General features: G+C 46.8%; 1 protein-coding gene and 1 long non-coding RNA gene across 3 annotated transcripts in view; both read left to right on the top strand.

Moving 5' to 3' along the window:
• Positions 1-15,459, top strand: part of LOC144950707 (uncharacterized) — a 306,816-nt gene that overhangs the window by 235,036 nt on the left and 56,321 nt on the right. The gene's annotated exons all lie outside the window — the stretch shown is intronic.
• Positions 1,606-8,742, top strand: LOC144950841 (RNA guanine-N7 methyltransferase activating subunit-like). Of its 2 annotated transcripts, none has more exons than XM_078880966.1 (3): positions 1,606-1,677; positions 5,136-5,468; positions 6,272-8,742. In XM_078880966.1, the coding sequence occupies exons 2-3, from the start codon at positions 5,143-5,145 to the stop codon at positions 6,405-6,407; spliced, it is 462 nt and encodes a 153-aa protein (XP_078737092.1). In that variant the 5' UTR covers positions 1,606-1,677; positions 5,136-5,142; the 3' UTR covers positions 6,408-8,742. The 2 variants fall into 2 exon arrangements, with proteins under 2 accessions (XP_078737092.1, XP_078737091.1); XM_078880965.1 differs by having other exon boundaries at positions 1,621-1,681.

The following is a 15,459-nucleotide window of genomic DNA, read 5'->3' as shown; positions in this document are numbered from 1 at the left end:
TGGGAACCGGTTCCCTATCTCTTAACATGGCCCCATAGACTTTCTATGGGAACCGGTTCCCTATCTCTTAACATTGCCCTATAGACTTTCTATGGGAACCGGTTCCCAATCTCTTAACATTGCCCCATAGACTTTCTATGGGAACCGGTTCCCTATCTCTTAACATGGCCCCATAGACTTTCTATGGGAACCGGTTCCCTATCTCTTAACATTGCCCTATAGACTTTCTATGGGAACCGGTTCCCAATCTCTTAACATTGCCCCATAGACTTTCTATGAGAACCGGTTCCCTATCTCTTGACATAGCCCCATAGACTTTCTATGGGAACCGGTTCCCTATCTCTTAACATGGCCCCATAAACTTTCTATGGGAACCGGTCCCCTATCTCTTAACATGGCCCCATAGACTTTCTATGGGAACCGGTTCCCTATCTCTTAACATTGCCCCATAGACTTTCTATGGGAACCGGTTCCCCATCTCTTAACATGGCCCCATAGACTTTCTATGGGAACCGGTTCCCTATCTCTTAACATTGCCCCATAGACTTTCTATGGGAACCGGTTCCCTATCTCTTAACATTGCCCCATAGACTTTCTATGGGAACCGGTTCCCTATCTCTTGACATAGCCCCATAGACTTTCTATGGGAACCGGTTCCCTATCTCTTAACATGGCCCCATAGACTTTCTATGGGAACCGGTCCCCTATCTCTTAACATGGCCCCATAGACTTTCTATGGGAACCGGTTCCCTATCTCTTAACATTGCCCCATAGACTTTCTATGGGAACCGGTTCCCTATCTCTTAACATTGCCCCATAGACTTTCTATGGGAACCGGTCCCCTATCTCTTAACATTGCCCCATAGACTTTCTATGGGAACCGGTTCCCTATCCCTTAACATTGCCCCATAGACTTTCTATGGGAACCGGTTCCCTATCTCTTAACATGGCCCCATAGACTTTCTATGGGAACCGGTCCCCTATCTCTTAACATTGCCCCATAGACTTTCTATAGGAACCGGTCCCCTATCTCTTAACATTGGCCCATAGACTTTCTATGGGAACCGGTTCCCCATCTCTTAACATTGCCCCATAGACTTTCTATGGGAACCGGTTCCCTATCTCTTAACATTGCCCCATAGACTTTCTATGGGAACCGGTTCCCAATCTCTTAACATGGCCCCATAGACTTTCTATGGGAACCGGTTCCCTATCTCTTAACATTGCCCCATAGACTTCTATGGGAACCGGTTCCCTATCTCTTAACATGGCCCTATAGACTTTCTATGGGAACCGGTTCCCTATCTCTTAACATTGCCCCATAGACTTTCTATGTCTGACCCCCCTCCCCCCCTTGGTGCGTGACTTCATTTATGGACGGCCCCAACACGTCATTATCTATGTTTTATTACGTCATTGATCGCATCGCGTGACGTTTCATTCGCGTGTTACCATTTGCTAAATGACGTCATGAACTGAACTACCCTTATTACGTCATCATCCATGTTTCATCACGTCATTGATCGCATCGCGTGACGTTCCATTCGCGTGTTACCATTTGCTAAATGACGTCATGAACTGAACTACCCTTATTACGTCATCATCCATGTTTCATCACGTCATTGATCGCATCGCGTGACGCTCCGGGGTCAAAAGTGCTTCCATTCTCCTGCCGTAGTAAGTGAGTCTCCGTCTCCTCGTGTCGTCCCTGTGTCTCCCTAGGATGTTTACGGGAGTCCCATGGCCCCAGGGGATGCATAAGAGCCCAAATTTGCGGCTGTGGGAGAAAATACCCCCCCCCCATTCCCGCAAAACGAGAAAAAAAAACGAGCGGCCTAGTGTGAAGCCTGCCTCGCCTGTCAGCGCTGCCGGGATTTAGTGGCCGCGCCCGGCACGGCCCGAGGCCAATACCGAGGGTCGGGGTCTTGGGACTTTTTTGCTGCATGTTGTTGTGTGTTTAAAACAAGTGTCCGTAATGTATTCCCTTGCTCGGAATCTGTGCTGGACGTTCCACATTTACTGTGGCCCGAGATGGGAGGAAAGTCGTTCCATTACAATCAGATGTTGTTCGTGGTGGTTGATACTCGATTTATCGGCCCAGAACACATGCCGATGGTGATGGATGGATGCTTTGATGGTTATTGATAGCGGTGTTGATCACTGGCGTTGATAACTAATGATGGCTGATGGTTATGGCTGGTGTTCATAATTACAGACCGGTTCACGAACCAGCTTGCAGCACTGCCAGGTTCGATGGTTTAAAAAAATGTTTTAATTGCAATTAACTATATATGCCAAAATAAGTTAAAATGTATGGACGCTTATTCTTAGGTTTTTTCGGTAAAGTCACGTAGGTAAAACATTAAAATTAATAAAATAAAAATCACGACGTTTCGGAGGCAACACAAGCTTCCGTCTTCAGGTGGAACCGTCACAGCCACGACAGAAGCTTGTGTTGCCTCCGAAACGTCGTGATTTTTATTTTATTTTACTTTTATTAATTTAAATGTTTTACCTACGTGACTTTACCGAAAAAACCTAAGAATATGAATCCTTTCAGTCACGAAAGCTTCAAATCTAGAATGTATGGACGCTGCCTCGGTGGGACAGTTCGCACACTGAACTTGCAAGCCAGAGATCGCCTCTTCAATTAAACATTTCGGCGCAAAATTTGAAACGGTGGGTGCAAGTTCCTTAAAACGACCCACCACGTCTGTCCACCCAAAACGTCGTGGCGAGTGTGGAAGAGTAGGCCAAATGCCCCCTCCAGGGAAGAACATTCTGCTAGGATGGCATAAGTAGTTGTAGAGATGCACCTCGGGCTAATTGAGTGACCCAAAACTGTACGTACAAAAAAAACAAGACGAAAGCACATACAAAACAAGTATAACCCGTAAAAACAAAGTTTTTCACTATAAATCCTTTATATGCGAGGCGGCTAGAGTCCTCTCGTCCTCTGGCTTGAGATGGCTGCCAGCTATGGGTCAGATGATTGCATTGCACCATTAAGCAATTGGTAATTAAATATAATATTTTTGTCCTAAAAAGTGTAAAATTTTGGAAAAAAATTTCACGAACATTAATTGTCACGCACAACGAGTCTGTGTGGAAAATGTCAGCTCGATTGGATCACGGGAAGTGGGTTAAAAAACGACCGAAAGATTTGCACGGTCGTAAGCAAGCAAGCGAACTTAATATAAAGGATTTAATAAAAAATCAATCTTGAATTGCGAAAAAAAATTAATTCATTTGGCAACTCAATCGATTCCATGCCCGTTGGGCACCCACCAGACCAGTTCCGCTGGGAAGCTGCGTGGGCTGGGTGTGCCCATCATCAGGAGACTCACCGCTGATGCAGGAACCAACTGGCAGTGCATTCCATTTCTCAGTGTATCTCTGTGTGAGTGTGCTCCTCTGTTAAGTATGCGTTTCCGTGCGAGTCTGTTGGTCTCGTATGTGCCAGTGGTTTCTTCTCGTAAGTCTTTGTGTCTATAGGGCTCTGCAAATCTATGGGTCTCTGTGGCTGTTGGTCGCTATGCGTCTGTGGTCCCCAGTGTAAGTCTATGGGTGTGTGTGTCTTTAGGTTTCGGTGTAGGTCTATTAGTTCCTCGTTGTCATGCAACATATTTCACCACTGCCAATCCTGCCCCAGAAATTCGGTCTTACTATTCAGAGTCGCAGTTATATTCAATATGTTTTGTTTGGCTTGTTTTGTTCATATAATTATTCCTGTCTGTAATTTCCCCATTTTCCCCATTAGTCTAAATGTACATTGGCACGTAATGAATATAGATTGTAATGATCAATCTTTAGATTCATGTATCATAATTGATTAATCTGTGCGTTGTTACATGCTGAGATTGTCAACAAATTGGCTTGCTCAGATGACTCAAGTGCAGTGAGTTAAATGATTCTCAACCCAGTCACCAATGACTGCACCAAAATAAATCTAATTAAATGTGGTGCCACATTTAATTTAGTTTAACACGTAGCAGGCTTTCGCGACCAATATTATTCATAATCAACGTTTCTGGGTTTAGATCGCGTTATTTATAAATGTGTCGTAACCTTCCACCACCCAACACGGCCAATCAGTAAAAAAGTGTCACGTTGATAAAAGACAATTAGTTCACTGCTTTAGCCCACCGGTGTGTTGAAGCGTGAAACCACAACATTTGCAATTTGAGTAGTACGACGTTTCGCTGGTAATTGCATCCAGCATCATCGGGTAATTCGCCAGAATGGTGAGGCTCTTCTCTGTCTCCCGTTCTTATATAGAGCAGCAGCAGCAGGGTGATGTCATCATTACATTTAATTTGTTTTAATTTCTGCGCCGAGGTTTAAATTTCTTTTTTTAATGCCACGAACATTACTCTCATGGCAGAGCAAGCAAGAAAACTCTCTCCTGTGCAGACCAGAGGTCACTTGATGGGCTCTCAGGAGGTAGCTCTCTGGGACCCGGTCCCACGTTCCCGTTGAGTTGCACGTTTCTGCGCGAGTTTGGAATGGATAAATCATCTCGTTCTAGATTTGAAGCTTTCGTGACTGCAAAGATTCATATTCTTAGGTTTTTTTCGGTAAAGTCACGTAGGTAAAAACATAAAATTAATAAAAATAAAAAATAAAATAAGTATAACCAGTAAAAACAAAGTTTTTCACTATAAATCCTTTATATGCGTGGCGGCTAGAGTCCTCTCGTCCTCTGGCTTGAGATGGCTGCCACCTATGGGTCAGATGATTGCATTGCACCAGTAAGCAATTGGTAATTAAATATAATATTTTTGTCCTAAAAAGTGTAAAATTTTGGAAAAAAAATTTCACGAACATTAATTGTCACGCACAACGAGTCTGTGTGGAAAATGTCAGCTCGATTGGATCACGGGAAGTGGGTTAAAAAACGACCGAAAGATTTGCACGGTCCTAAGCAAGCAAGCAAACTTAATATAAAGGATTTAAGAAAAATCACGACGTTTTGGAGGCAACACAAACTTCCGTCTTCAGGTGGAACCTACGTGACTTTACCGAAATTATCTCGTGACGCTACTTTGAGAGGACAACATGGGTGACGGGGGGGGCGATGGTGGGCGGAAAATGACAAAACCTATTTTGCGATGCTCTCACCTCTTCCACTTCAGGAGGTGAATGTCAACCTCGCCAGGCGCAAACGTGGCAGAGCAGCGGAGCTCAGAGACGACGACAGAAATGGAAGCGGTGAAAGAGGCGATTCAAGGTGAGGAGAATGAGGAGGAGCAGGTGGAGAGGAGCGAAGAGGCGGAGAAGGAAAATAAAGAGGATGAGGACGGGGAGGGAGACGCGGGTTGCGACGACGATTACAATCGTCTGTTCGCCCATCGCTTCACCGCGGAGGACAAGGACTTCCAAGAATTTCTCAGCCGCCCGGCGGAGTTGCCGCCCGTCGTGTGGAACTGGAGGTCGCGAGGCGGTCGCAACGATCGCCGGTTTGACCGGTCAGAGCCTCGCACGTCATCGTTAACGTTTCCTCATTTAGCCATCGGACGCAGCGTCACCGCCGCCGCCGTCACGCCGTTACCGTCATCATTCCATCGTATATCCACAATCGCGAACATCGCCGTTCTATCATCTTTGTCTCACCATCGTCATCAACATCTCATTGTTGTCTCATCATTGGCTCATCACCACCACCACCACCACCTTATCGTCATTTCTTGGGTGTAATCCCATGATCATTCCGTCAACATAAAAAACGCAAAATGTCGATGATGGAATGATCGGCACTTTTAAATCTAGATTGAGAATGCATTTCTTTTTAACTGCTTTTTGTGTTTGTTTTTTTGTCCTTACCTTGCACCTCCCATTAGCACGATTGGCCACGCACGTCACCGCCACCGCCGCCATGTCGTTACCGTCATCATTTCATCGTATATCCACAATCGCCAACATCGCCGTTCTATCATCTTTGTCTCGCCATCGTCATCACCATCTCATTATTGTCTCATCATTGGCTCATCACCACCACCACCACCTTATCGTCATTTCTTGGGTGTAAACCCATGATCATTCCGTCGTCAACATAAAAAATGCAAAATGTAGATGATGGAATGATCGGCACTTTTAAATCTAAATTGAAAATGCATTTCTTCTTAACTGCTTTTTGTGTTTGTTTTTTTGTCCTTACCCTGCACCTCCCATTAGCACGATTAACCACGTACGGTGCGAAAGAAGTTGAACGTACATGCGCGCACGCACAACATCAACTCCTCGTTATCTCGCCCCCTCCTACCTACCCCAGGCGTGACCGCGATGGCCGGCGCGGCGAGGGCTCCGACGGAGGCTGGGCGCGGCACGGAGAGGGGGGACGCGGCTCCTATCACCGTGACGACCGTTTCAACCCGTACAGACGCAGCAACCCCCACCCATACAGATGAGGGGGTGCCATGGCAACGGCCTGGTTGCCCCCCCGCCCCGCCCCGCCCATCCCCAGATCCTCGGCACCACCCCCGCGTTTTCCTAGCCTCCTCTCACCAGCATCCAACGCTCATTCCCATGGTCTCACCCACCCCGGCTCCTTCACTTCTCCCACTGAACTCCTGGGCTTAGCCGACCTCATCCCTCGGCATTGGAGGGTCGCTCGTCGTACGCACGTTGTGTGTTGGAACTTCTTTCGCACCGTACGTGTGGCCAACCATGCTCATCCGGGTGGCGTGCGGGGGAAATCCCGACGGCGGTTTCGAATCCCGACCGGCCGCCCCGGTTATTACCGCGGCGTGTGCCGGCTGTTTAAAACGCCGGCGCCGCCCGCCTCACGGCGGACGTTGAAAAATCCCGCGACGGCTTTCGTGGCGGCGGCGGCGGCGTTGGCGTTGCAGTCCGACCTTTTGGCAAAAATTGTCCGCGGATCACTCGCGTGGGATTATTCGTGGCGAGTGTCGGTAGACGACGGAGCTCGCGCGGTCGTTGGTCGCGTCGGTTCTGGCTGCTTCCCCCGCCTGTCCGTCCGCGGTTTTTTCCGCGGGCCTCCGAGTGCTGCGCGCACGTTCCAAATTGCGCATCGGAGGATTTCCAGCCCTCGCGTGAACGACGCTGCGCAAACTTGACGCGTTGCCCCGAACCGCCACCAAGCTCGTTGACCCACCGGCGCCTCCCTTCGTGTCACCGATCTCGTCAACAATCGCCGGGGGAATTCCTCGCCTGGATGAGGCCGAGTTGAGGTTGTGGTCGGGTCCCACGATGGTGACGTCGCGAGACGTGCAATGGGGGGGGGGGGGGGGAGGGCCGTGTCGACACCGCTCGGATCTTGAATATTCGGATCTTGGGTGAACCTGCCCAAGGCCACTTTTTCCGTAGCGGCTCGAATTGCGTCTTTAACCTGCACACGGGTTTAAAATCCACGCGTACGTTCCTCCTCCGCCCCCTCTCAGAACGTTAAATTCCAAACGCGCAGCTCTCTCTCTCTCAACGCCGGTCATTTTCCCACCCTCGTCAGCTTTTGTTCCATTTTTTTGGTTTTGGTTTGTTCGGTGACGATGTGTTTCTGGACCCCCAGGTGTCACGGCAGGTAGTGCGCACTGACCTTGTTCGTTCGTCTCCGATGATTGTTTTCTTTACTCCTCTTTGGTTCTTTCGGTAAAGTCACGTGGGTAGAAATAAATAAATAAATACAACTTTTCTTGCAGCGAAAACGGCGTCATTCGTTACGCGCACGGGCGGCTAAAGGCCCGAACTGCTAACGCGACTTTTCGATTGAAAGCTTTCGTGACTGCAGGGATTCGTCTTCTTGGTTCTTTCGGTAAAGTCACGTAGAAGGGAAATAATAAAATAATAAACATAAAACATAATACAATTATATAATAAAATAATATTATCTAATACTCTAATTTAATTTTATTATGTTTTATTTTTATTATTTTTTTATTTTCCTTCTACGTGACTTTACCGAAAGAACCAAGAAGATGCTAACGCGACCTCAAGTTTCGGCCAACTGGCAAACGCGTGTAGAGAGCGCCCCGGCCTTTGATCGTCATGCACAAGAACATCGGCAGTTCCTGAAGGAACAGTTTTGTGGTGGTCCCCCTTGTCGTCATGCTACAGTCAATATAAATGTGACCGCCAGACGGCAGCGGCGATGCAGAGATAGACAACTGTGGACCAGTTTCATCCTCGCTGGGACTTATGACCACAGTGTAATCGCATATCAGTACGGTTGGCTACGTACGGTGTGAAAGAAGTTCAACATAATCATCGCGTCAGTCGGGTCAATTTGCTGAAATGTATTTTGATGGTAACCTCGGTGGAATGAGAGGACCACAATGCAGTTCATCAGGAAATGCTGATGGATGTTTGCATATTGCACGACGTCTGCATCTTGCCGTTTCGAGGTGCCGTTTGTACTTTGGGCGAGAAATCGCCGCATCTTGCAGTCTGCCAGTTAGTTTGTAATACAGCAAGAATTGGTGGAAGCTGCCCTCTGCTAGGATGGAGGACCTTGCGATCTCTTCGTAAATGTTGATAGTACGCCGTTGTGCGTTTATTTTTTTTTATCTACAAATGTTTATATTTTATACCGTGGTTCTTTTTCATTTACAAAAAAAAGCATCTTGGCCGTTTTTGGTTCGTAAATTAGAAGCATTGAATAAAATAAAACTTTAAATTAAAAGTGCTCGGCAAACGTTGAGTTTTTTTTTGTTTAATCCGAGCTGTTAAGCTGCTTATTGCGTCCGTCCCGTGTATCTCCCCGTCCGTGCGTCTCAGGCTGTGCATGTGGCCTCTAATCCAGCAGTAGAGGCGGCGAGAGTTGGTGGATCCATCTTCTTGGTTCTTTCGGTAAAGTCACGTAGAAGGGAAGTAATAAAATAATAAAAATAAAACATAATAAAATAATTCTCACGACGTTTCGGCCACAACGCAAGCAGCCGTCCTCAGGCGAAGACCAGGTCTGTCGGGGAGACAGCGTCTGAATGAAACACCACCACGCTTGGCAGCGTATATTTAAGCTAGGTTGGAAGGGGGGGGGGAAGGGCGCCTTGACAAAATAATTTACATATCAAGAAGAATTTAGCATATTTATGGGAAATGCAGGTATGTGATTAGTACTACTTGTGAAATGCGTAGGAGGTTTTGGCGGGGGGATCGCCACAAAAAGATGTGAAACTCCCCGTGGGCGTCGAGTACGAGCCGCATCATGGCTCGCCAGGAGATGGCAGCACTGCGCAGCCGGTGGACTGATCTCCATCTGTCTCCATCTGTAAGGGGATCGAGCAGCAGTCGGGAACCTATGGCTCGCGAGCCATATATGGCTCTTCCGGTGACGGCATATGGCTCCCAGACAATTTTGAGTTGAAAAAAAAATGAAAAAATCAGTTTGGAACTGATTTTCAAATACTTGTGATATTGCTTAATAATACTGTGTCATTTTAAAGTAAACAGAAATTAGTTTTGAAGATACATTTCACGGGTCACGCCTGCACGAAGCTCAACCTCACCACGTATGAACCAGACTACAAGGCCATCAGCAAAACCACGCAGCACCAGAAGTCGCATTAAAAGTAAGACATTTAATTTATTATACGTTAAAAATACTATATGGCTCTCAATGCAATATATTTATAAATATTTGGCTTTTATGGCTCTCCCAGTCAAAAAGGTTCCCGACCCCTGGGATAGAGCGTTGCCCCTTTGCGCAAGGCCTGGGGTTTTCACGCGGGTGCTCCGGTTTCCGCCCGCGTGATTAATAAACATGACTCATTGTCTGAAATGTTAGTTTTTCTTTAGATAAAAGCCCAATGCATCGGCGGCAGCAGCAGGGACCCCTCTTGGCAAAGAGCTGGACCGTCCCCGTTCTGCGGTAACGTACACTGGTGCCCACTTTGTCGAGGGCAATATTGGGACGTGCATTAAATAATAAACATGTCCCTGCGGGGTGGGCTGGTAGGAACGAACAAATGAATGGCTATAATAAAATGAAATGGCGGGGGTACGATACGAAGGGAGAGTTTAAGGCCTAATTCTAGGCTTTAGGCCTAGCTGTAGGCTTTAGGCCGCTGTGAGTTAATTTTTAATTTAAATGTTTTAATTAAAAACTATCTCAGGGAATTATAAGGGAATGTTACACTTGTTTAGCCAGGAAAGCCTCACTGAGTCTAAAGGTTTTTGTAGGGTCCTGCCAAGTGTTTGCAGTAGGGGGCGATGCTGCTACACCTAATCGGACATCGGACGGACGGACGATATAATCTATTGTAGGCTGGTTCACTTCGTTCCTACCAGTATAAGAGTTAAATTTATAACGCGCGCAAATTTGCGGACGTAATGGCCGCAACTCGGAGGCGCGGAGCGGAGCTCAGAGTCGCTCGAAAGCACGTGGTTTGTAGAGGTGAGTTTGTAAGTGTCTCTTGAAGGAGGCGATTGAGGTGATGCTGCGAATGTGCAGAGGGGTGACGGCGTTCCAGACTGTTGGGGCTGCCACCGAGAAGCGACGCATAGACACGATGACCATCCTGGATCTTGGTATCAAGAGGAGGTCGTGAGTCGCGCTGCGCAAGGCATCTGCCGTGTGCTACGCTGCAAGTTGTCAAAGACTGATCGAGTCCTACCACTCGGTGCGGATTTACCGGGAAAGCAAATGAATAAGTACGTGTCCATGTATCTGTCTGTGCACATCTGTCTGTTGTTGTGTCTGTGTTTTCTTGTGTCCGTGTGTCGGTGTGTCCAACAGTCTCTCCGTGTGTCTGTCCGTGTGTCTGTACACATGTGCGTCCTTCCCTGTATCTGTCCCTCCATCCGTGTGTCCCTCCATCCGTGTGTCCCTCCATCCGTGTGTCCCTCCATCCGTGTGTCCCTCCATCCGTGTGTCCCTCCATCCGTGTGTCTTGGTGAAACTTCGCAGTCGCCGGGAGGCCACGATCCGATCGCTCGAAAAACATTTGACCACACGTCCCGAATTCTAGTGGCCGGGATCAGGTTTTTTTGGGCAAAAAAAAAAAGTTTCGTTCCAATCCCCCACATCTACGGGGACGAAAATCCACGCATAATATTCCCAACATACGTTTGTTCTCAAAAGTATTTAATTTCGCAGGACGGTAACCGGATGGATGGGTGGGCAACACGCCGTTCGTATGTGTGTAGACGATCCATTTTAGCTCTGGTTTGTGTCTGCAATTTGTTTGGGCAATAACCCATTGATATGATGTGGCGATTGATATGATGTGGCGATTTAAAGCTTTCGTGTCTGCAGGGATTCATCTTCTTGGTTCTTTCGGTAAAGTCACGTAGAAGGGAAGTAATAAAATAATATATTATAATATTATTTTATTATATTATTTTATTATATTATATTATTTTATTATATTATTATATTATTTTATTATGTTTTATTTTTATTATTTTATTACTTCCCTTCTACGTGACTTTACCGAAAGAACCAAGAAGATGATGTGGCGACTTTGCACACAAGCGTCGGTTCTCGTTGGGATGATCGCCATTACGAGAGTAAATTAGATTTGTGGAGGACGTCAAGTGGACAATTCGTTTCCCTCCCGTATCTGTCCCTCCAAAGCCGGTTTTGACATTTGGTGCCCCGCGGGACAAGGTCAGGGTTGTTGTTGTTGTCCATGATTCAACGCCGAAACACCGTCTGCTGTTGCTTGGCTAAGGGCCCTGGGTGCAAGCCACGGGTTCGAGTTTGATGGAAACAATCCAAGCAATCTAAGACCTCAAATGAATCACCACCACCGCCACCGTCATCATGTCTAAGCACGTGAGTCAGGCTTGCTTAAGACCAATGCTGGTGACCTGCCAGATCTTCTTGGTTCTTTCGGTAAAGTCACGTAGAAGGGAAATAATAAAGTAATAAAAATAAAACATGATAAAAATATTATATTATTTGATTGTATTATATTATTTTATTACATTTATTTTATTATTTCCCTTCTACGTGACTTTACCGAAAGAACCAAGAAGCTGAATCCCTGCAGTCACGAAAGCTTTAAATCGAGACCTGCCAGATGTTTCGAGGCAAGGGGTGCTCTCGCCCCCTCCCCCCCCTCTCTCTCTCTCTGTTCCATGACACACACGTGTCGGTGATGTGCGCGTCTTCTTCGAACGCTGGGGAGCCGGACAAGCCCCTCTCTGTACCAGCGTGGACGGCACCCTCGTGGTGTTCACCTTCTGAAGCGCTCGCTCGTCACCGTGGCGTGCGCGATGACACCACAACCACCACCACAACCACCACCACAACCACAACCACCACCACAACCACCACCATAACCACAACCACCACAACCACCACAACCACCACCACAAGCACCACCACAACCACCACCACAACCACCACCACAAGCACAACCACCACCACAACCACCACCACAACAACCACCACAACCACCACCACAACCACCACAACCACAACCACCACAACCACCACCACCACAACCACAACCACCACCACAACCACCACCACAACCACCACCACCACAACCACCACCACAACCACCACCACAACCACGTGACTTTTCTTTTGTATTGTGCGCGGTCCTTTCAGCGCCACAGCGCGTGGATTTGTAGCGTTTGTTTTCATTTGTTTGCTGGTGACTTTGTGTGTTTCATATCGAAATCGCCTCCAAGTGCTTTTCCTGCTGGCGGCAATAAAAGTTGTTTAAAAAGTCAAAAGTCTGTTCCATGCAGCCAGTTTTGAAAAAAAGTTAGAGGTCCGTATTTGGGCCACTGGGTGCGTTGCAAGTGGAGTTTCAGCCAAAATCGTGAACGGCTTTCGGCATGCGGCCATGCAGCGTTAGAGATGTGGGGGCCTTTCTTTCTAGATTTATTTTATTATATTTTAATTTTATTAATTTTAATGTTTTACCTACGTGACTTTACCGAAAAAACCTGAGAATATGGGGCCTTTCTTCTCGGTATATCAAAATAAAACAGTTGTGTTCAGATGTTAAAACATCAAATAAAAAAACTCTTTGGTTCTTTCGGTAAAATCCCTTTTTAAGGAATCCTGTTTGTATTAACCGCACATACTTTGTGGTAAACATGCAAACCAAAAAAGACACGCTCTCGTCTATATGATGCATTCTCTACATAAGTAGTGGTAGCTACTACTACATATGTAACTACTACTACATATGTAGCTACATATGTAGCTACTACTACATATGTAGCTACTACTACATAAGTAGTGGTAGCTACTACTACATATGTAGCTACTACTACATAAGTAGCTACTACTACATAAGTAGTAGCTACTACTACTTATGTAGTAGTAGCTACTACATATGTAGTAGTAGCTACATAAGTAGTACTACTATACATGTAGTAGTAGCTACTACTACACAAGTAGTAGTAGCTATTACTACACATGTAGTGGTTGGTAGTAGCTACTACTACATAAGTAGCTACTACTACATAAGTAGCTACATATGTAGTAGTAGCTACTACATATGTAGTAGTAGCTACATAAGTAGTACTACTATACATGTAGTAGTAGCTACTACTACACAAGTAGTAGTAGCTACTACTACACATGTAGTGGTTGGTAGTAGCTACTACTACATAAGTAGCTACTACTACATAAGTAGTAGTAGCTACTACTACACATGTAGTAGTGTTAGTAGTAGCTACTACTACATAAGTAGTAGTAGCTACTACTACTACCACTACTACACACACTTCTCCCCGCGTGCTTCCTGCCTCTAGCCCCGGCAAGGTGTCGCTGTGGACCCACGGACCCTCAAATTCAACCTCTCTGACCCCCCCTCCCCTCCTCCCCTCCCCTCCCCCTCCCCTTCCCCATCACCACCATCACCATGCACATCACACACACTATGGCACCATCACAGCTGTTACCATCACCACCATCACCATGCACATCACACAAACTGTGGTACCATCACCGCCATCACCATGCACATCACACACACTATGGTAACATCACAGCTGTCACCATCACCACCATCACCATGCACATCACACACACTGTGGTACCATCACCACCATCACCATGCACATCACACACACTATGGTAACATCACAGCTGTCACCATCACCACCATCACCATGCACATCACACACACTGTGGTACCATCACCACCATCACCATGCACATCACACACACTATGGTAACATCACAGCTGTCACCATCACCACCATCACCATGCACATCACACACACTGTGGTACCATCACCACCATCACCATGCACATCACACACACTATGGTAACATCACAGCTGTCACCATCACCACCATCACCATGCACATCACACAAACTGGTACCATCACCGCCATCACCATGCACATCACACACACTATGGTAACATCACCATCACCACCATCACCATGCACATTACACACACTATGGCACCATCACCACCATCACCATGCACATCACACACACTGTGGTACCATCACAGCTGTTACCATCACCACCATCACCATGCACATCACACACACTGTGGTACCCTCACCACCATCACCATGCACATCACACACACTGTGGTACCATCACAGCTGTTACCATCACCACCATCACCATGCACATCACACACACTGTGGTACCCTCACCATCATCACCATGCACATCACACACACTATGGCACCATCACAGCTGTTACCATCACCACCATCACCATGCACATCACACACACTGTGGTACCCTCACCACCATCACCATGCACATCACACACACTATGGCACCATCACAGCTGTTACCATCACCACCATCACCATGCACATCACACACACTATGGCACCATCACAGCTGTTACCATCACCACCATCACCATGCACATCACACACACTGTGGTACCATCACCATCACCACCATCACCATGCACATCACACACACTATGGTACCATCACCACCATCACCATGCACATCACACACAGCTGTTACCATCACCACCATCATCACTGTGCACAAGTGTGAGCTGTGAAGAGTTCTGTGTATGAGTCACGGCGGCTGGTTGGCAGCGTGATGAATGCGGCAGACTGAACTCTTTTTTTCCGAGCTGGTTTCCGGAGTGGCTCGGTCAATTCCCCTCCCCCCTCCCCAGTCTATACCCACCTCTACATACACACACACATCTACACACACACACCTCTACATACACACCTCTACACACACACCTCTACACACACATCTACATACACACACATCTACACACACACATCTAAACACACATCTACATACACACACATCTACATACACACACATCTACATACACACACACATACACACACCTTTACACACACACACACCTCTACACACACATCTACATACACACACATCTACATACACATACATCTACACACACACCTCTACACACACACACACCTACATACACACACCTCTACACACACATATACATACACACACCTCTATATACACGCACAAAGACAAATATCGCCCATATAGCCTTAACAGACTGTTGGGGCAAGTGCTGTTAGCGAGCACATGTTAAGGCCCGGCACGACACACGAGG

Source organism: Lampetra fluviatilis, chromosome 59 (genome assembly GCF_964198595.1).
Source record: "Lampetra fluviatilis chromosome 59, kcLamFluv1.1, whole genome shotgun sequence".
NCBI lineage: Eukaryota > Metazoa > Chordata > Hyperoartia > Petromyzontiformes > Petromyzontidae > Lampetra > Lampetra fluviatilis.
This window is presented reverse-complemented; position numbering and strand designations above follow the sequence as displayed.